Source organism: Leptonychotes weddellii, chromosome 4 (assembly GCF_054177405.1).
Source record: "Leptonychotes weddellii isolate Sample4059 chromosome 4, ASM5417740v2, whole genome shotgun sequence".
NCBI classification, from domain to species: Eukaryota; Metazoa; Chordata; class Mammalia; order Carnivora; family Phocidae; genus Leptonychotes; species Leptonychotes weddellii.
This window is the reverse complement of record NC_138372.1, coordinates 107,794,845-107,815,304: the sequence shown is the minus strand read 5'-3', so window position 1 is coordinate 107,815,304 and position 20,460 is coordinate 107,794,845. Positions and strand designations below refer to the sequence as shown.

Below are 20,460 nucleotides of genomic sequence, written 5' to 3'. Positions count from 1 at the left end.
ACAAACTGAGGGTTCTAGAGGGGAGGGGAGTGGGAGGATGGGTTAGCCTGGTGATGGGTTTTAAAGAGGGCATGTTCTGCATGGAGCACTGGGTGTTATATGCAAATAATGAATCGTGGAACACTACATCAAAAACTAATGATGTAATGATGGTGATTAATGTAACATAATAATAAAAAAATAAAAAAGAAAGAAAGAAAGAAAGAACTGTGCCCCTTTTGAGAATCACTGCCCCTCAACCTCAGATCCTGTCCACCATGACTCACTGCACTCATCCACACATGTGTCCACCACCAGGAAATCCACTTACAGCATTTCAGAAGCTGTGTGGATGTTCTGAAATATCTAATCACTCAGGGGCTGAACAGTTGGCTCCAGATGTCTTTGGAGCTTGGAATTAGAAGCTCTGAGTCTAAGTTTTTCCATTGATGAGTCATTTAGTTCCTTGATTAGAAAGTATCTTCTCCTCAAATCTCTTCTTTGTCATCTGTCCCTTAGTGATACTCCCCAAATGGTTAATGAGCATTAAATCAGAAAATGTACATGGAAATGCTTGGGAACCATAAGGTTCTGTGCAACTGTTAAGAGTATATAGATATTCAGCATTATGTACTGTAATATAATTGACTAGGAGCCAACTAAAGGCATTCCTCTTTTGAAATCCGATTGCCAGGCCATATTGGAGCCTTAGGCTCAAGGAAAAAGTCAATGATCTTACCCTGCCTTCTTTAAAATTTTGACATTTTGTTCATGATGGATTTTTTGCATTAATTTTGATCTTAAAATATTTTTTGAAAAAAGTATTTCTTTTGATTACTGAGTGCTTTGGTGCCCTCTTAAATTTTATACCTCAGGGAAATGCCCCAGTCCTTCACCCTTGTGCTGAGGTCTTGGCTCCCTTTAATCTTCCATCCAGTTGGTCGCACTTCAGTCCAAACATTTGGCCCTTGTTCTGTATGGTGGAGAAAGAGAGCCTACAAGATTCATTGCCTTCTTGTAATAACTCTATATACTTGAAGGTAGTAATCAGGTTGTCCATTGGCCCCCTTTCGCTCTACTAAATTGCCCTAACTCAGCTCTTCCTTTGGGTGCCCCAGCTTCCTAAAAGAACCAACTAATTTTCAACCTGGTTGCTGATTTCTGAGCTTTTTAATTGTGAGAAACAAACAATACACTGACCAAAGAATATCCAGTGTCATTTTATATATTATGACTTTCAATGCATTTCTAGTAGTTTTTCCCCCACCGAGCACTACAGGATACTATTGTAGTCTATTGTGGGGCTTTTATTATCTGAATCCTTCTTCCCAAATGACTTTCTTATAGCCTGAGAATGTAATAAACATGATAGGGAGGGACACTAAGAGCAGGTGATTTCTCAGAGCCTCCCAGCCACACCTGAGCTACCCCAGACCACTTTGAAGCATGGTGGCTTGGGGTCTCTGTTGCACTTTTTATACTTTTCCAGGTGGAGGAAAGTTGGTCATGGTTCAAATCCTGCCATTTGGAATTGGAAAGTACATCTAGTGACCCAATATCTTAGATATTTGCCTTATTGGGATTTTTTTTCTTAAGAAACAGTGCCATTTGTTGAACACCAACTACTGTTAACTTACGCTCATCATCACCCCCACTTAAGAGGTGAGAAACAGGGTAATAAGCATTTAAGCAACTTGCTCAGAATCCCATGGCTGGTGAGGAGGCAGCTGGAATATGAAGAGGGCTATCTGGCTTCAGAGTTTCTGGGCACATTTAATCACTGTTCTATTCTGCCTCTTGGACACCATCAAGTAAGGCAATTGGGGTTAATCCTTGTAACAGCTCCACATGCCAGATATTATACCTATTTCCACTTAGTGAAATGGAGACTCCAGAAAGTAAAATAACTTGACCAAGCTTAACTCTTCTCTAGCTAAGTATGGGCATATCGGGCTGTAGGACCAGGTACAAGTATGCGAACCAGAAAGAAACGAGAAATGGATTTCTTTTTTATCAGATCTTAAGGGGCAAACTCAGTTTAGGTGAGAAAAATCGAAGAGCTCATTGAGTGATGGTATCCCCCTACATCTCCAGTATATACCAAGCAGGTGAGCCGAAACGTAAACTCTGCTAGCCCAGAAAAAGCCAGCTTCATTTTATGAATAATGATGTGAGTGCTGATTTCATCTAATGCATTTCAGTTCAGCCTGGCAGCCTCAGGAAATACAGAAGCCACACAGCCCTTCATTGAGGCCTGATTTCTGGAGGAAGCCAGTTCATGCTCGGGGAGCCCAGCGCTCCCGCCCTTCAGTTGGCACACTTAACCCAAGCCAACAGAGCCCCTGAGTGCCTCTGGAGGACAGCGCTTCCTATCGCTCACCACTCTGCATTTTTGTTCAGGGTGTCTGGGTTTAGATGAATGAGATTTACATAGCTTTAATAAATATTAATAACCATTTTAATCTCAGTAAACCTTTCATATGAGACATGCAAATTCTTCCCAGCCATCTTAGGTGCCCAATTAGAGTGAAGTAATTTTGCAAAGCTCTGCCAACTCTTCCAGGCCCTTCGGGCCCCATTTAGGCTGGGTCTGTGTGACAGGGAACATGTTCTGGGAGAAAACAAAGAAGTACTTAGGATGGGCATGCAGGCAGACCACACCCACTGGCCCATTTTCATTTTCAGGTATTGTACTCCTGTCTCTATCTTTATCTATCTACCATCTGTGCTCAATTATTTTTGTAGGGGGATGTTTTATAATATTAATAATAATACTAGAAGTTAATATTTATTGGGTGCTTACCATGTGCCAAACAATGAGTTGTGTTCCTTAAGTGCATTTTTTCATTTGATCCTCCCAACTGCACTATTAGATAGACATCACTATCATCCCTACCTTGCAGATGAGAAAACCGAGTCTCAGAGAGGTTGCTTGTCCCAGGTCATATAACCAGGAAAGCATGTGACAGTACCTGGGTTCAAACTGAGGTTTGTTTCCTTCTAATGATCTTTGGCTGTCAATGGGATAACCTGATCATTTACCTTCTTGTTGAAACCAAAATATTTGGAACAAATAGCAGTGTATAGTTTAAAAAAAAAAATGCCTCAAGTAGACTTAGCCTGTGTGGGTTCGGGGTGAGGGTGGGAGGAAGAGAGAAAGAGAGAGAGGTTACTTCAAAAAACCTAGTGAGTAAGGCAGCTATAAAGTGAATTTTAAAATCCCTTTCCATCCATCCATAGGATCAGGCTGAATGAGCTTTACATTCATGAGCTATTAGAGCTGAAGTGTTTCAGGGATTACCTAGCTTGAGCTTCTTATTTTACACTTGAGGAAACTAAGGAACAGAGGATTGTAACTCGTTCAAGGTTAACATAATCATAAACATTTGGATTATTCTCTCGGATCTTTACTTCTTCTTACTATTACTATTTGTTATGACTTCTTAACACATTTTGAGATACAGTCGGACCAAATGCTAATACAAGGTAAGATATTTTGCGATGATGTATTTTTTTTATGTGTAAATCACTACTTAGTGTCTTAGCAGATGGAAGTTCTAGAACACTTACAACAATTAAGCGCAAATGAAGTCAGTATGATTATTTTCCAGAATCATCAAAATTGTCCTGTTCCAAAATCCAAAATGTGAACATGCCATTCTCAAAAGGTCGGCTGTTTTCTCAGATATAAGACTGATGCCCTGTGTTGATGGTGTGTGTGTCTCAGAAGGAATTCTCCTATGGAATTCTCCTGTGGTCAATGGGAGTTTGTATATTTGCACACTGCAGGACAGTGGATTGCACGATGGGCTCTTTGGTGGCAGGGACCTTGTGTTAACAGAGCAGAAACGTGCAAACGCATCCTGGCCCTGGGGCAGAGCTGACCAAGCTCTAGACTGATAGTGTTAAAACCCTGAAATACCTCCTCAGGATTAACTTGCCTGATCCCAATTTACCAACCAGAAAATAGTCAGTGGTTCTAAGGTATCTTAAAATATTATCATTTTTAAGAGGAGGAGGAATGATATGAAGTAATAAAGGACCACCCTAGAAATTCCTTTTAATTATACTGGGGAGGGATTCTTTGGTATATATTTTTTAAATTTTTTATTGTTATGTTAATCACCATACATTACGTCATTAGTTTTTGATGTAGTGTTCCATGATTCACTGTTTGTGTCTTTGGTATATTTTTAAAGTTAAACCCGTGTCTCCCCAGGGACTGTAAACATTTCCATGATGATACTTCTGTGAAGACCAAAGTCACAGGTGAAGTTTTGGAGATTGATTCATGCATTCTTTCTCATTCAGATTTATTGGATATTGTGCCATGTGCCAAAGAGATAAACATGAAAGTGACAGTCTCCTGCCCTCAAGGAACTTGCAGTCTTGGGAGGAGGCCTAAGAAAGAGTACACAAGTAAACACACAATTGCAGTGAAGTCAAGTTAAGACAACTCTCTCAAGTCAGACTACCGGGGCTCCACACCCATTCCATATTTCACTAGTTATGTGATACTGAGTGAGTTACTTAATTTCTGAAAGTCTTGTGTCATCAAATGTGACATAAGGATAATAATAATGTCTTTCATGAAAAGTTCTCATTGGGTAAATGAGACAATATATATAAATGCTCAGTAGAGCATATGGTATACATATCCCAAAATAATAGCTGTAATAGCAATGGTTCTTACACTCCTATTGCAAATGCTTTAGTGGAAATAATGAACAAAGAAAGGGCACCTAACTGAGAAGGGTTGGGGCGGAGGAAAGATGAAAACTATACAGAGAAGAAGCATGAAGAGGAGTATGAATCAGTAGGCAGACTGTCCAGGATGGTTGGAATTGGGATAAGAAGTGGCTGGTCTCTCCTTTTGGTGCCTGATGAGGTAGGTCCAAAGGCTTGGAGGCATGGAAAAACCTCATTTACTCAAGGCAAGGCCTATACTTGCTTCCAGCTGGACCAGAGACCCACAAGGGCAAAAGGGGACACACAGCAGGAGATGTACAAGGTGCATCATAAAGGGCCTTACTTTACTTTGAAGGCCTTGCAGGTCACTGAAGAACTTTAATCAGCAGAATGACATCACAGAATTTTGGAAGGGTCACTCCAGCTATGATGTAGACCATCAGAAGAGAGTAGATCAGAGGCAGAAATTCAAGTGAGAAATGATAAGAATCTAAACCAAGGCGATAACAACAGGAGCAAAGAGAGGGGATGAGATGTGAGAGGTTCTTAAGAAGAAAGGAGTGAGACTTGGCAATTAATTGGATGTGAAGAGCAAAGGCCAGAAGCATTTCATGATGACATTCAGATTTCTGGCTGGAGAGACTGGATATATGGAAAGGTGGATATAGTACGGAAGATGGTGTGTTCAGTTTGGGACATGTTGAGTTTGCGGTTCTTTATAGGATTTTCAGGGAGAGATGCATTTCTGGCACTCAGAAGAAATATAGGGTATTAAAGTCATGGATAGGATCCAAGAAATTATTTATGTGTTGAAAACACTTGATATAAAGTTATCTACTGAATCCATTTTTGTTGTTTTGGTTGTTAAAGATGAGAACACGAAAGACAGAATATATGGTTCTTCTAGAAGACAAGCTTTCAACTTTATTAAAATAAATGACCCACTCTGATGAATAGAATAATGATTTCTAAGGTGTCTTACAATTCTAACACTATGATTCTATTATTCCAAACCACCGCCGTGAATCTGGAATTGCCTTTTGATGATGATAATCTTGTGGCCTTAAACCTTCCTTTGTGGCTGGATGAAAGCCCACTCGTCACACATTTTTTGCATTTTTAAAAAATGAAAACCATACAGCCCCAAACATGCAGTGAAGACGCTTATGAAAAAGAAAAACCAAGTAAAGATGCTATCTACATTTACCTACTCTGATCCCAATTGGCTGCAAACAGCAGAAGAATCTTCCTGCCATAGTGATCACGGTTTTCCAGCACTCCAGGGAAGCCGTCGATGAGAGCCCTCTTAATGCCGGGATCATCAGCCTTGAAGTTTTTGAACATGTCCAGGTTCAGCTGGCGGTACTGAAAGTACTGGGCCAGGAGTCGGAAGGCATCTGCTTGGTGAAACTTCCTGGCTCGGAGAAATCTCAGGATGAAGGCATCATCTGTACGTAAAAACCCAATGTCAGGTCTGGTGATGATCATGTCCCTGACTTGCTGGATATCCTGATGTAAGACATCTGGGTTTTCATTCAGTTCCAGGCGAGCTTTCTCTATAGTCTCTGGACTGAGTCCGGCCTGTAAATGGGTCATCTTGGCTGAATCTCCTTTCCAAGTGCTTAATTTCTGATATTTTGGAAGAAGGGAGACTGGTCCCATTCACCTGACGGTCTGCCGAAATTGGGGCCCATTCAACAGTTTTGTTACTACCAAGCTGCCACGGAAACAAACAAATAGAAGGTCTTCTTTCTGTTCTTGGAAAGCAGTAGGACATTCAGGTCTTAGGTGGTGGTGGCCATCCAAAAAAGAAGAAAAGCTGAGACCATTTTTTACTGCAAAACAAATGCACACAAGAGAGACAAACAGTGATGATACAACATCTGGGCAAATTAACTGGAACTGAGATAGAAAAGCTGTGGGTTTGAGTAGATGAGGTCTCCGAAAAATAAAGGGTAAATTATCTTTAAAATGGTGTAATAGGCAGACTTTCAGTGTTGAAGTCCTGGATGCATCAAATACTTGAAATATGTTTGGGAACTTTTTAGTCACACTGATCATGTTAACATAATAGTGTATGGTCAGATTAGTAATAGGTTGCTCTTTCATTAAGAAATGGTGAGAAGAGAGAAAGATCCTTCTCTGCTGCAGCATGCTTTATGGGGTTATTCACAGACCTAGAAATTATGGCTGCTGTACAATTTATTGCTCCCATTAGCCTCTTTTCTCAAACAGAAGTACCTTTCACAGAAATACCCCCTCCCCCCACCTTTTTAAAAGGCAGTCATTTGCATCTTAACAATAAAAAGGGACTGTTACAGGTCACTCTATCATAACCCCACAGGTACCTAATTACTCAAAACTGAACTAACAATGGCCTAGGGAAGGGGGAGGGTGGCAGCCTTTTGGCTGGAAACCTGACCCTCAGTAATCAAATTCAACAGCAATGAGAGAGGACCCTCACGTGTGGACATTACAAGCAGCTTTCTTATTTGCCTTTGTCACTCTTCTGTAGGCAAGGCAAAGGGACGTGAAACCCCGGGTGCCTCCCTGCTGACCCAATATCTATACAGGCTTAAAAATCCTCCCATTTTGGGCGCCTGGGTGGCTCAGTTGGTTAAGCGACTGCCTTCGGCTCAGGTCATGATCCTGGAGTCCAGGGATCGAGTCACGCATAGGGCTCCCTGCTCGGCAGGGAGTCTGCTTCTCCCTCTGACCCTCCCCCCTCTCGTGTGCTCTCTCTCATTCTCTCTCTCAAATAAATAAATAAAATCTTTAAAAAAAAAAATCCTCCCGGGGCGCCTGGGTGGCTCAGTCGTTAAGCATCTGCCTTCGGCTCAGGTCATGATCCCAGGGTCCTGGGATCGAGTCCCACATCGGGCTTCCTGTTCGGCGGGAGGCCTGCTTCTCCCTCTCCCACTCGCCCTGCTTGTGTTCCTGCTCTCGCTGTCTCTCTCTCTGTCAAATAAATAAATAAAATCTTAAAAAAAAAAAAATCCTCCCATTTTATATAACTTTCCTGTTGTTCTGAGATATCATTTTGCTTATGATAATGATGGTTTGAATCTCCTCAGATACATCTCTTATGACTTCTACACCAAAATGGTACACAGAGGAACACCCATATTATTTGCACCTTTCTCATTTTAAATATAAATGCTCTCAGACATCTGTTTGGTCTAACCCAGAAATTGAAAAAATCAGAAGCCATACTAGGCTTCTTGAACTTGAAGGCATGTGTTTTTTACCTAGGCTTACAGTGTTTACAATGAGAGGCAGAATATTTATTCCCAAACTAATTATTATTGGTACTGTTTTATCATACAAAATAATTTAAAAGACAAAATTATTCTTCTGCTTAATTTAGAACTACCATTTAGTTCTTTTTTTTTTTTAAAGATTTTATTTATTTGACAGAGAGAGACACAGCAAGAGAGGGAACATAAGCAGGGGGAGTGGGAGAGGGAGAAGCAGGCTTCCCGCGGAGCAGGGAGCCCGATGTGGGGCTCGATCCCAGAATTCTGGGATCACGACCTGAGCCGAAGGCAGACGCCCAACGACTGAGCCACCCAGGCGCCCCTACCAGTTAGTTCTTAAGGGAGACCATCAACTCACACATTTCTGCTTTATACTGTGACATGGGGGAGATGAGGAACTGTTCAAGTAACTGATATTCATCTTCAAGATAATGAAATAATAGAAATTTTATGTATAAAATGTTGGCGGTGTAAAATAATTTGTAAGAAAACACATTTAGTTCTGTAACATGTGAAAATGAGAACTAAAATAAAGTCTTGATTTTCACTAATTTTAAGGACTTAGAATGGTAAATAGAAAATAATGCTATGAACTATTCCCAGGATTGGAAGAAACTTCCAAATCCATCTAGTTTGATGTTCATCTGATGTTAAAATTCCCTGTCTAGTAGCCTTACCACACCCCTTCAGAAAGTTCTCGAGTTTGATGTCTCCTCTTCCGTTTCATCCCTACACCCACAGCTATATGTCCTTACTGCTCCCACCAACCACTTGAGCAGGATGATCATATAATTTACCATCCAAATTTAGACATGAGGGGGCACTTATAATAATAATGATGCTGGAACAATAGCCATAAACTGAGATAAATCTAAGCAAACCCAGACAGATGGTCACCCTACTAGTGAATGATCTTTTTGTTCCTACATCCAAGAGACAAATGTTAGTACTCTTTATGAGTGAACTCTATCAGTATTTGATATTGATGACTTCATCCTTCTTAAAACTCTCTCTGCCATTCTCCCACGCATTTTCTCTGACTCCAGACACCCTGATTTTTCTCTTAGCCTTGTCGACTCCTGTTCTGTCTTCTCTTCCTGTGAACACTTCAGTGTAGTGTTTCCAGGACCTGCCCCATGGTTTGACCACCTACATGTAATATAACTTCTGTGTATAGCTCTCTCCTGGTCTTCAGGCTACACATTTAACCGCCTTCTCAACAACCCCACAAAGATGTCCTCTAGACACCACAAACTCAATGTGCTTAAACCTGAACTAATCCTAGTTCCTCATCCTGAATTCGCTCCTCCACCTCCATCTCTTAGTGACTGACATCATCTGCTGTGCCGTTTCCCACTCTAGAAACCTGGGAGTCTACTCTTATTCCACTCTCTCCCTTATCACCCACGTCCAGACAATTATTTCCATAATATTTCTTAAATCTGCCCGTTTTTTTCCATCCATTTTCGCTGTCTTTGTTTGGGTCACATCAGTCTTTGTCCGTTTAGCCCTGCATTATCTTCCCTATGGTGCCCTTTGCTGCCAACTTTGCCCTTCTCCAGTCCGTTCTCTGGATTCTAATTGAAATCTGCTCACGTCATTCCTTGATTGACATTGACCAATAGCTGCCAATTGTCCCAGGATAAAGTACAAAACTATGTAATAAGGTTTCCAAGACTCCTCATCATCCAGTCTTTATCTCTTTCCAGATTCACCCCCTGGCCATGCAGCTACACTGAACCACATGAAGTTTCTCCTCACCTCCTTGACAAAGCATGACCTCTGATGAACTCCTCTTCACCCTTCAGGAGTCATCTGGACACCATTTTCTCTAGGAAACCCTCACTGACCTTCCCAGGTCACTGGCAGTCCCATAGCCCCAACCACATCATTTCATTGCCATCTCCCTCTCTCCTTCTTTACTCTGAACTCCTTGTAGGGAAAAGCGGGATCCCACTCATCTGTGTATCCCCAATACAGTGCCTGGCACAAAAAGTGTCAGCCCATGAGTGGAGCAACTTTGCTGTGTTCACCATCTATCCTCAGTGCCTAGAACATTTTCTACCACAGAATGAGTACCCACTAAGTATAGAGAGAGTAAGTGAATAAAGAAAGTAGTCAAAACATTGTTTCAATGAGTGAGTGGTTTCCCCTTCTGTTGGATGCCTCAGGAATCATTTTCCTTAAATGATAGCATTGCAGCTGACTTTTAATTTCCCAGGAGAATTTAGCCTAGGCACATTGTACTTCAGATCATTGCCTCCCTGAAGCATGCTGGATGATATTCACAGTTCCTAGCCATGACACAGGACGCTTAGAGCACAAGTCATAACAACAGCTTGTCCCCTTCAGAAGATTTAAAGGTTCTGGGAGCAAGTTACACACATTACAGTTCAGGGAACTCCACAATGTTTCTGAGATAAATTACTATGGGTTCAAGGGGAGAGCTGAGATTGCATTTTTCATGACCCACCTCCACACATAGCTATGCTTCCAATCTATAATATCGAAATAAATTTGCTGCAATTTACATTTTTATTCTGTCCTCAGCATACAGTAGAAGCTTCTGGGGAGAACACCCAAGCCAGAGTCACTTAGGATGAAATAGATATTTTCCATTAAAGGCAAATGCTTCACTTCAGAACTCTGAATAATCTGCTATTTAAATAACAACTTTGATAATATTTAAGGCTAAAAATGCAATGCCATTCAAGAATGTTCTCCAGGATGTAGTGTTTTTACTTGACTGTCATCTTTTATTCATGTGAAGGACTTGGTTCTCATTCAACTTTTCTGAATTGGTCAAATAAGTATGAAAAGATACATTGGACTTGGTATCACATGAAGAAGTAGGAGTGGTTTTCTGTCCTAGTGGAATGAATAATAATAGCTTTATTTTATTATTTACTGTAAGTATATTTATTATGTCCCAGACACTTACATACTCTCTATTTATATATTACATTATTTGATCTTTAGAACAACATAAAATGAGTGTATTATTGTCCCCATTTTTTAGATGAGGAAACAGAGGCATAGAGAGGTTAAGTGAGTTTTCCAAGGTTACACAGCTACTAATCATAAGAAATTGGATTCAAGACCAAGTAATCTTTCTCTAGTCCCATGCTCTTTTCTACTGTGCTGTTCTGCCTCTTAGGTGCAGCAAAAGGGTTCTAATATTTACTACTTAAGAGCTATGTGACCTTCAGCAAGTCACCTTTCCTCTCAGAACCTTACTGTCCTTTACTAAAATTCCTTCTGGATTTACCATTCCATAAACCTCACAGACTGTTCACAGACATTCTTAGGTAGCTTAATGCCATACCTTACAGATGTCCAGTCTTGTCCTTGCTTCTTTTTTTTTTTTTAAAGATTTTATTTATTTATTTGACAGAGAGAGACACAGTGAGAGAGGGAACACAAGCAGGGGAGTGGGAGAGGGAGAAGCAGGCTTCCCGCTGAGCAGGGAGCCCGATCCCAGGACCCTGGGATCATGACCTGAGCGGAAGGCAGACGCTTAACTGACTGAGCCACCCAGGCGCCCGAGCAGTATTATATTTACTAGTGAAATATTAGTCTTTGCTTCTTCATTGGAAGAGGACTGAAGCTATTTAAAAATCTGGCCGTCTATGCCTTTTCCAGCTATCACAAATGTTTGCTCTTCCTTTGCATATTTTCCTTTGGGCTAAAATGCCAGATCAAAGATCCTGCCATTCTATTTGAAAGATTGACACTTTGCCATGCCTAGCAGAGTGCCAAGCATGATCTGGGCACTGAAATGTGCTTGATAATCAAAAAGGGCACTTTAGGCACATTCATGTGAGGCTCAGAAACCACCTTTTCCATTGCTGCTTGGGTCCCAAATGATTTTTTATTTAGACATTGTTACAAATACATGGAGAGTAACTTACCACACCCTCTGCGGTGTCCAAGGTAGAAGCTAACTTCTACTTCTAATGCATGCTTTTTCTTATGAACTAGAAATTTAAGTAGTAGTAGTATTTTGTATGAGAGTAAGGAAAGAAGAGTCTTCATATCATGATATTTGAAATAATGGTATCTATAGATTCAAGATTCCCACTTCATCTCAAGTTTCCATTAGAAGAAATCTATTCTTACACAGAATTCAGTCTTGGAGCACCAGGGTGGTTTCAGTCACTTAAGCATCTGAGTCTTGATTTTGGCTCAGGCCATGATCTCAGGGTTGTGAGATCAAGTCCAGCATCGGAGTCTGCACTCAGTGGGGAATCTGCTTGAGATTCTTTCTCTCTGCCCTTCCCCCTCCCCTTGCCCCACTATATACTATAGTATATAGTATATATATACTGCAGGCTCCCTCTCTCTGTCAAATAAATAAATAAATCTTAAAAAAAAAAAAAGAATTCATTCTTAAGAAGGTGTATTTGTACACACACACATACACCTATAAAACATACATCCTAGTATTTTTGAACTAAGGAATCTATGCAGAAAAATCATTTCAGAAAGTACAATAATTCAAATGAAATCGGTTTTGGTTATTTTATAATCTATTATTTGCATTTATTTCATTATCTTCAGAAACACACATTAAATATAGTGGGAGACAATCAGACTAATAACCGTACCTTGTCTATAGAATATGTACGTGAGTACATATTATTTCAAAGCCTTTTACATCAGTTATCTTTCTTCATTGTTACAATGATCCTGTAATAGGTAGAATAAAAAGGATTCCCTGGGAGATGCTGAGGATCATGTGAAATGATGTAGGTAAAAGTGCTTTGGAAATAAAAAGCTCCATTTTACATTTACTGTAATCTTGTTGATATCATAATTTTGTTTCCAGGTAAAAAGAGATTGAGTCTTAGAACAACTAAGCACTTATCTTAAAGTCAGATAATAAACTAATGTTAAAAATTGGGGGGAAAAAAAATATTCACTGAGTATTTATTATATGCCTACAGCTTTGATGTTCTATGATCTAATCTCCACACCAACCTTTAAAGCTGGGTTATTAATTATTAGATGAAAGGATAAATATGAGATTTAGATAGATTAGTAATAGGTAGAAGAATGAAGATTCACACCACAGCCTCCCTGACCTACGGCCCACATTCTGTCAGTGACCTTGCCCTGCCTCTCAGCATAAGTGCTTTCTCTACACCATTCTGGATACTTGTGCCCTCACAACGACTCACTCACACAACAGGCACACACCTACACCCCACCAATCCTAAGGAAGATCATGTAAAGGATGTTGTAAAATTGGCCAGATTTGGGGAGGAAAGATATACTGTTGTCATGACCAGAAAGATAAAATCTATAAAGCCTAGATATTGCTTGAAATATAAGAACACTAATAAATAATGAAAATACCTCAAATATGTATTGCTTTGGGATATTCTTAGCAATACAAAAGAATAATTTTAAGTACACATAAATTTAAATTAATACCAATATAAAATGAGAAACTATACCCACATTTGTTTTATAAGAAAAAAAATGAAGATAAATCTGAGGGATAAAACTTTCCACATGAAAGTCTAATCAACTACCTCCTCCATTAGTAGGTGTGAAAGTTATGTCTCCAAATTTTAAATGTATATTGAATGAGGTCAACCCTGATGGCTCTTCACCTTTCTAAAATCTCACTTCAAAATGTTTAACTGAATATGTTTTTCCCCTAGGAATGCTGAAAGGAATTTTTACACTGAATGAAATAAAAATAGATGTTGCTGATACATCTAGACCAAAATTGAAAATCACAACGAGCAAAGATTTTTTTTTTTTAAGTACAACTGTATTTGAAATCTTTCCTGAAAGATGACATGCTCCCTTACTGCCCGTGGGTGGTACCTACATTTAATCCTCAGAGGTTGGTTGATTGCAGCATTCTTTGGTGCTAACCAGAAAAGGGGTGGGTTTTTTTCCCCAAATGATGAATTTGAGATTGACCAGGAGGGCTTGTAGGACTTCTCTGCATACATACTGACAAAGGAGCATAAATCCTGTGAGTAACAGATTGCTTCCCAGTCCATCAGCATTCTATTAAACATTACCCAACTTGCAGATATGAACTAGCTATACCGGGGCCAGGGAGAGAATTCTAGAAGGATAAAGGGGAGACCTTTAATCATCTGAAAGTGTAGTGTGACCAGAATTTAGCCCCTGGCTCACTGTCAAATTCCCATCACCTTCAACTCAGTCTTAGCCCAGGGCTTACCCTTGCAACATAAATATTCATTGTGTTGATTCTCTTGGCTCTCTTTAAAATAGCAACTAAGCAGGGTCATCTGCTCCCATTTGCTCTTGCTGTTAAGAAAGATTAAAAGTAAATTGGAAGGAGTTCTATCAGAGTAGAGACACTGAGAATTTCTACCCAAAATAAATGCCAGATCAGTATTAGAATAGTCTGGAACTTGAAGATGGACGTTTTGACAGAGGATTGTGTCCTGTATTCTAGAACAACCCACACAACTTTTATTCTTTTAGTTTGCTTTGGGGCAAATAATACAAGGAGTTGAAGGAAAAGACAACTGGCAAGGAAGGCATGGGATTTTTCTGCCTCCTCACTGTAGAGAAGTATTTAGTTGAAGTAGTGCTTACCTTAGACCTCACTGTATTTTAAATAAAGACAATCTACAGGGAAAAATTTATTGAGACATAAAAAATTAGACTAAAATGTTTTTCTATGCTATTAAACTATCCCCATAAGAAGTCACTGGCAGTCAATGCCCCAATTTAAAATTTAATTTCAGTTGTGCTTCGTAAGAGTATCAGCGGGAGAGGAAGGAAAAAACAAACATGTGATTCTTCTTCCATTAAGGGAAGAGGGTATTTCTCTCAGGATAGACTCTTTAGAGGAAGAGGCTCTGGAGAGATGTAAGAAAGGCAGGGCCCAAAGATGGCCACTAAATCCACTTGCCCTCTTTCCCTCTCAGTGTTTTCCCCAGCATGTTGATGTGCCTGGGACCCTTCTGGATGTGCTTAGGCAGATGACATCAGCCGCAGGAATCGGTTCAGAAAACTGCCAGGTGAAGGTGAGCCCAACAGGGCGCACAAGGCTGAGGTGAGAGGAAAGGGGTTATTTGTATCACTTTCTCCTCAACTACAGCTGTGACTTCTCAGCTCTTATTGCCTCAGAACCTGGAATGGTTTTTGTTTTGTTTAGTCTGAGTGCCTTTATTTACTATTCAGACATTCAGGTGGGACTGTTCAGAAAGAAAGAAACTTTGTCTTTGCTTCTCGAAGTGTGGTCCGTGGATCAGTAGCATCAGCAGCACCCAGGAGCTTGTTAGGAATATGGGATGTTAGCATTCACCCAGACCCGCTGAATGAGTACCAGAATTCCCAGGCAATTTGTATACACACTGTTTGGGAAGCACTGCTCTAGAGGATTTGTAGTGAATCCAAAGGGTTGAGAGGGTAGGTTCATTACCTCTGAAAGCAGAACTCACACTGTATGTGGACAACAGTGCTACTCTATCCAACAGGAGAGTAAAAACACTTCCTGTGTGCTCACTCCTTTTGGAATACCAGCACTCATCAAAGCTTATCAGATCACTCCATTATGTTTGCACACATACTTGTGTGCTCTATATGTCAACAAAAAACAATGAAAAAAGGAAGGAGGAGGAGAAGCAAGAGATGCTAAGAGATGCTAAGAGAAAGAGAAGGGGGGCAAGGAAAAAGAGAATCTCACGTTTTGTTACTTTGTTGTATTCGACCACACATCAGACTAGAGGTCTCTTACTTAAAACCTATAATGTGAGCCCCTCTGCCATTTCCAGGCCCACAATTTCCCTTCGTCCGAAACTACGGAAGAATGAACACTGAATACACTATGTACTTGGCACGTATAAAGTATGGAACTTTATGTAAGACATTTGAACAGTAAGAGAAGCTGAATTGACATGATGTTATTTTAAGGAGAAGACATGGGGAAAGTTGCTTTGCATAATATCTATGAATTGGAGATGTAGCTAAAAGGGTCCAGAAGACAAGAGCAATCATCTCAAACACGTATAGGGAAAATTCCTGCTGGCTCAGAAGTCAGGAAGAAGAAAGGCTCATAGAAAAGGGCCCTGCCAACACAGAAAACTTTCTCTAATACTCCCTGTCATGTGATAACATGTCCATGAAAGGGGAGAGGATTGGGTTACCTGGCCAGAGAAGATATGATAAAGGTCTGTGAGGGGCAGCAGAGGTAGTGAAGAATAATGAACTTATTAACTGAATAAATGAAAGCTTTTTGGGGGGTGGGGGAAGAGAAGTGACCAGTTGATTTCCATATCCGTGAAAAATCAAACCAAAGAAGGCAAACTTCAGTTAAGCTAAGATGAACTTGGATGGAAAAGTAAGCACGGTTCTCTCTAGAGAGATATGATACTTGGGATTGATGTTACGGGGCTGCAGACTTGAAGTAATTCACATTGTGGATCTTCTCTTGAAAGAAATTTATTCCAGTGAAATCTGGATAAAATGAATGGTAATCAAACTAATTAAAATTTGGGAGAAGGGTGTAATGTAAGCAAAGATCTCTCTTGGCAATGTTGAGGGGTATTTCTAGGCAGATGACATGCAACCAAACTTCATATTTTGTATACTCATTTTGCTGTGTTACCTCCTGTCTCAGTCACCCTGTAACAGGAAAGGAGAGAAGACCCATGTCTGAATCCATTTACTAAGGATGACTCTGCTTTGAGGAAGTGTGTAAATCATGAATAGACTTTACAGGGTTAATAAAGTGTCCTTTTGCAAAGCTTGCAAAGTGAGCAGACACCACTAGTTCTGAAGAGTTCCTGATTCCCCCTTTTGGGAGATAAAAGTTTAGCAAGCTTTACACTCCATGATTCTAAAAAGATGTGCCCCTCTGTGAACATGTCTACAAAAGTGTATGATGTCACTCTGATGGAAAATGTTTTCTGTTCACGTTTAAATCTATTATGAAAAGGAGAAAGTTTTGTTACTGAAAATATGAAAAAAGTAAAATAGCCCTTAATAGAGAAAAGAATAAAAGAAGAAGCCAGGATTGTAGCACTGTATAAAAATTAATAAGCCCAGCATAATATTTCATCAGAGAAAGGCATCACTTCTGAGACAGATGCCTGTAAATCTCACTGAAGCAGCATTGTTTTGAAATTTCCCCATCCTCAGGAAATTGTATTCAGCACAGGAAGACAGCAGCATTGGAGACACTGGATTCCTGGCCTGAGTTTCTAGTTTGAAGCAGCCAGAACTGCATGTACATTTTAAAAAATGATCTGGGATGAACCATTGTTTGCAAACAGATAAGGGAATATTAAGAATCTTGTTTCTTTGGGACTTGAAGGGTCTTGTTTACTGAGGACATCACCAATCTAAGGACAGTACATAAATGAGCAAATTTTCTTCTTCTCTAAAATCCATTTCACCAGATACTTTCACTAGTTTTCTTAGTTTGAGTTCAAAAGTGGGTGAATTTTAGAGGCAAATCGAATTATGCCAATGGTTATGTAATTAATGGCAGTAAGTAACTTTTGAGAAAATGCAACTATCCCTCATTCCAGAAGAGTATTTGGTGTGAATTTTTCCTCAAAACTTCCTTTAGAAACTACTTGTTCATGGCTATTTTTTATTTTTGACAAAATTAGTGAGCCAGTTTAGACCAAACTTGCTTTGCTGACTCTTTTTCTTTTTAAGGAAGCAGAATAAATGTACAAGAGTGATTTTTAAATGAGGCTTTTCTGTGCTCTGGTTTAAACTTGATTGTGACATGTGACCTGACACCATTCTCATATGAAAACATGATCCATCTCATTTTTAATTAAGATGTTAATTTTATGAAAAATAATTTGCAAAAAAAAAAAACCCACCCACCCAATACTTTGCTGTTCAGTAATAATGGATTAAATGGGTACTCATTGAAAGATTTTTATTTATGACAGGCTCAGGTACTTATTTTCTGCTGTTTGTTAGTTCCTATAAAGCAGAAGATCCTGGATAAATTAAAGAGGAGATATGACTTGGGTTTGGACCTTCAAGATATTTGAAAGATGTTCCAACTTCCCTTCAGCTGAGATAGAAAATGATGGCACTCTAAAAGCAGAGCCTGACAGAATACAGTTACATAAAATGCTTTTTCAATTTTTGCACTCTATTACCTTTTACTATTATGGGAAAAGTGTGTTATCGTCTGATTACTGAGAAAGCACACAAAAATCTCGCCTTCCAAATCCGAGTCAGTCCTTGACTAGTTATGAACAAAGACAGGCCATCTGCTCTGAATATCATTACTACTTTGGCCTTTTGGGCAAGGGATCTATCTTCTTTGCTCCAAAGAGAGGTTTAAGATTGGAAAATTGAAATAAGTAGACAGGAAGAGACATTTGAACAAATAGCACTTTCCGCTGAGAGCCAATTTGTTAGGTTATCATCACCAACATTTTAATTTTTACTCTGGTCACAGAGTTAATCTTTGGGGTCTTCATTTTACAAAACATTTCAGTAGAAAACTTAATTCCAGAGTTTCTGTAATAAACGCTTAGGAAGGAAAATTGGCGTGTGGGTGAATATGAGTCATCAGTCACCCCCACCCTGCTTCCTGGTGATTCTCCATTGGAAAACCAGAAACACGGATTGAGCTTACATATCTCTTTTACCGGAATAACACTATACCCCAGGCCATGTTAATTTCCTGAACTAAACAGCCCCTAATCTGCTGAAAGGCAGCTGTCTAACTGCTGGTGTCTGGCAAGTGCCCCATCTGTCCCCTGCCCTGGGTCTCTCTCTGTCCTGGCTTCACTTTCCCTTTCTCTCAAGCAGGCGTCTCTTTGTTTTCAAGGGTGTCGTCCACCTGAACTTTCCTTCCTGTGCCTGAAAACTTGGGTTCTTATGCTCAACCCTGAGGACCTCAGGCTTTGTCTAAGTGACAAGACACAGTTGTGTTGACTCTAGTTACGGCGCTGGTGATGGTGGAGATCATGACGGTGATGGTGGAGAGATGGGGGTGCTGATGGTGTAAGGGAGCGCAGGCTGAGCGGGCGCCGGGAGGAGGAGGATGGACCGCGAAGGCGTGGAAAGTGGGGTGCGGGAGGGATGGAGTGCAGGGGGATTGCAGATGGGAGCTGTCCACGCACCGAAGTGCTGAAACACCGCAGCCATGGCATCGCAAGAGCTGGGGGGAAAGGCGGGGAGGCGCTGCAAATACAGAAGGGAGAAAAAAGGCAACAAATACCTTCACACAGCCGCTCAGCCTTGCTTTAGGAATGTGTTTCTGCAGGTGTCCTCGCTGCTGAGCTGAGTGGGTGAGATCCCCTATTCTGGCAGGTTCGGGCTCAGATTTCTCTAGAAAGCTGTGAATGAGAGCCCCGGCTGCACGGGGCTGTGATTTTGGTAGGAGGCGTGTGCGCCGGAGACTCTGTCCTTCTATACCAAGGCTGGCTTTCCCCTGGGTCCTAAGTGCCTCCGCACCGCTGCTCTTCCCCCGTTCCATCAAGACAATACCAAGAATCATTGTAATTTTGTAACATCTGGGACAAGAAGTACCGGAACCATCACTTCCCACCCCCACCAACTACCACCAATCTTAAAAACAGAACCTTTTAAACTGATTAATGCAACCTCTGAAACAGACTCGTGTGTGCATGTGTGTGTGTGTGTGTGTGTGTGTGTAAATTTAACAAATGAGAAAAAAAGTATCACAGACCTATGGGGGAAAGCACGGATTATTTTATTAACAAATGGTAGTGAGAAAATGAACAATTTGGAAAAGGTTCAAATTAAGGCTCATCGCACCAAAATTAACTACACGGAGATTAAAGAGCTAAATAAAAAAGAAAAATTATTTTAAAAAATCAACTAGAAAAACGAAAGAAATATTTTACTGATAGAGAAGCTTTTTTAAGCACAAGAGGAATATAAGCAATCAGCCCCCCAAAAAAGATCAATAAAATCGGATGCATAAAAATACTTTCAAATACAAAAATATCATAAAAGGGTAAATATAAATGACCGTTTGGAAAAATTGCAAGAAATATATGTTTCATGCTGAAAATATCTCACATCAAAAGAAAAACCCTAATGGTTTAAGAGGAAACAAGAGAAAGAGCAAATGACAAAGAATTCACTAAGGAAAGGTGAATGCATGATAAACATATTTTTAAAAACCAACCTCACCAGTAAACAGATTATATATATATACATATATATATATACAATTATATGTATATATATATACAATTTAAAATTAGCACCAAGGTGCAGTTTTGGCTGAGGTTTTAAGTCTACTTAATGTCTCATACTGTTACAATAGTAACAATACTACAATAATAGTAAGAAAATGTAACCTTTGTATAGGTCCATTTGTAACATAGATCAAGTATCATAAAATGCACATGCATGCCTATAGACTAAATGATTCCACTGTATGCACCTTCTGCTGAGGATATAATCAGATATGCAGATAAAGATTTATGTACATTAATTTATTATCATAAAATTTGTCAAAAATAATAAAAGCATTAAAATTGTTTGTACATAGCCTGTAATATTTGCAGCTATTAAGAACATATTT

At 39.9% G+C, this 20,460-nt stretch overlaps 1 protein-coding gene across 1 annotated transcript in view; it reads right to left on the bottom strand.

Annotated features, from left to right (window-relative positions):
* The window catches only part of CLVS1 (clavesin 1), a 170,728-nt gene extending 151,305 nt beyond the window's left edge, over positions 1-19,423 (bottom strand). The window contains exons 1-2 of the mRNA XM_006729452.3: positions 19,123-19,423; positions 5,876-6,503 (exon numbers count right to left, since the gene is read on the bottom strand). Coding sequence (XP_006729515.1) covers positions 5,876-6,330 — 455 coding nt within the window. The 5' untranslated portion in view covers positions 6,331-6,503; positions 19,123-19,423. The remainder of the gene's footprint in view (positions 1-5,875; positions 6,504-19,122) is intronic.
* Positions 19,424-20,460: the final 1,037 nt, after the last annotated feature.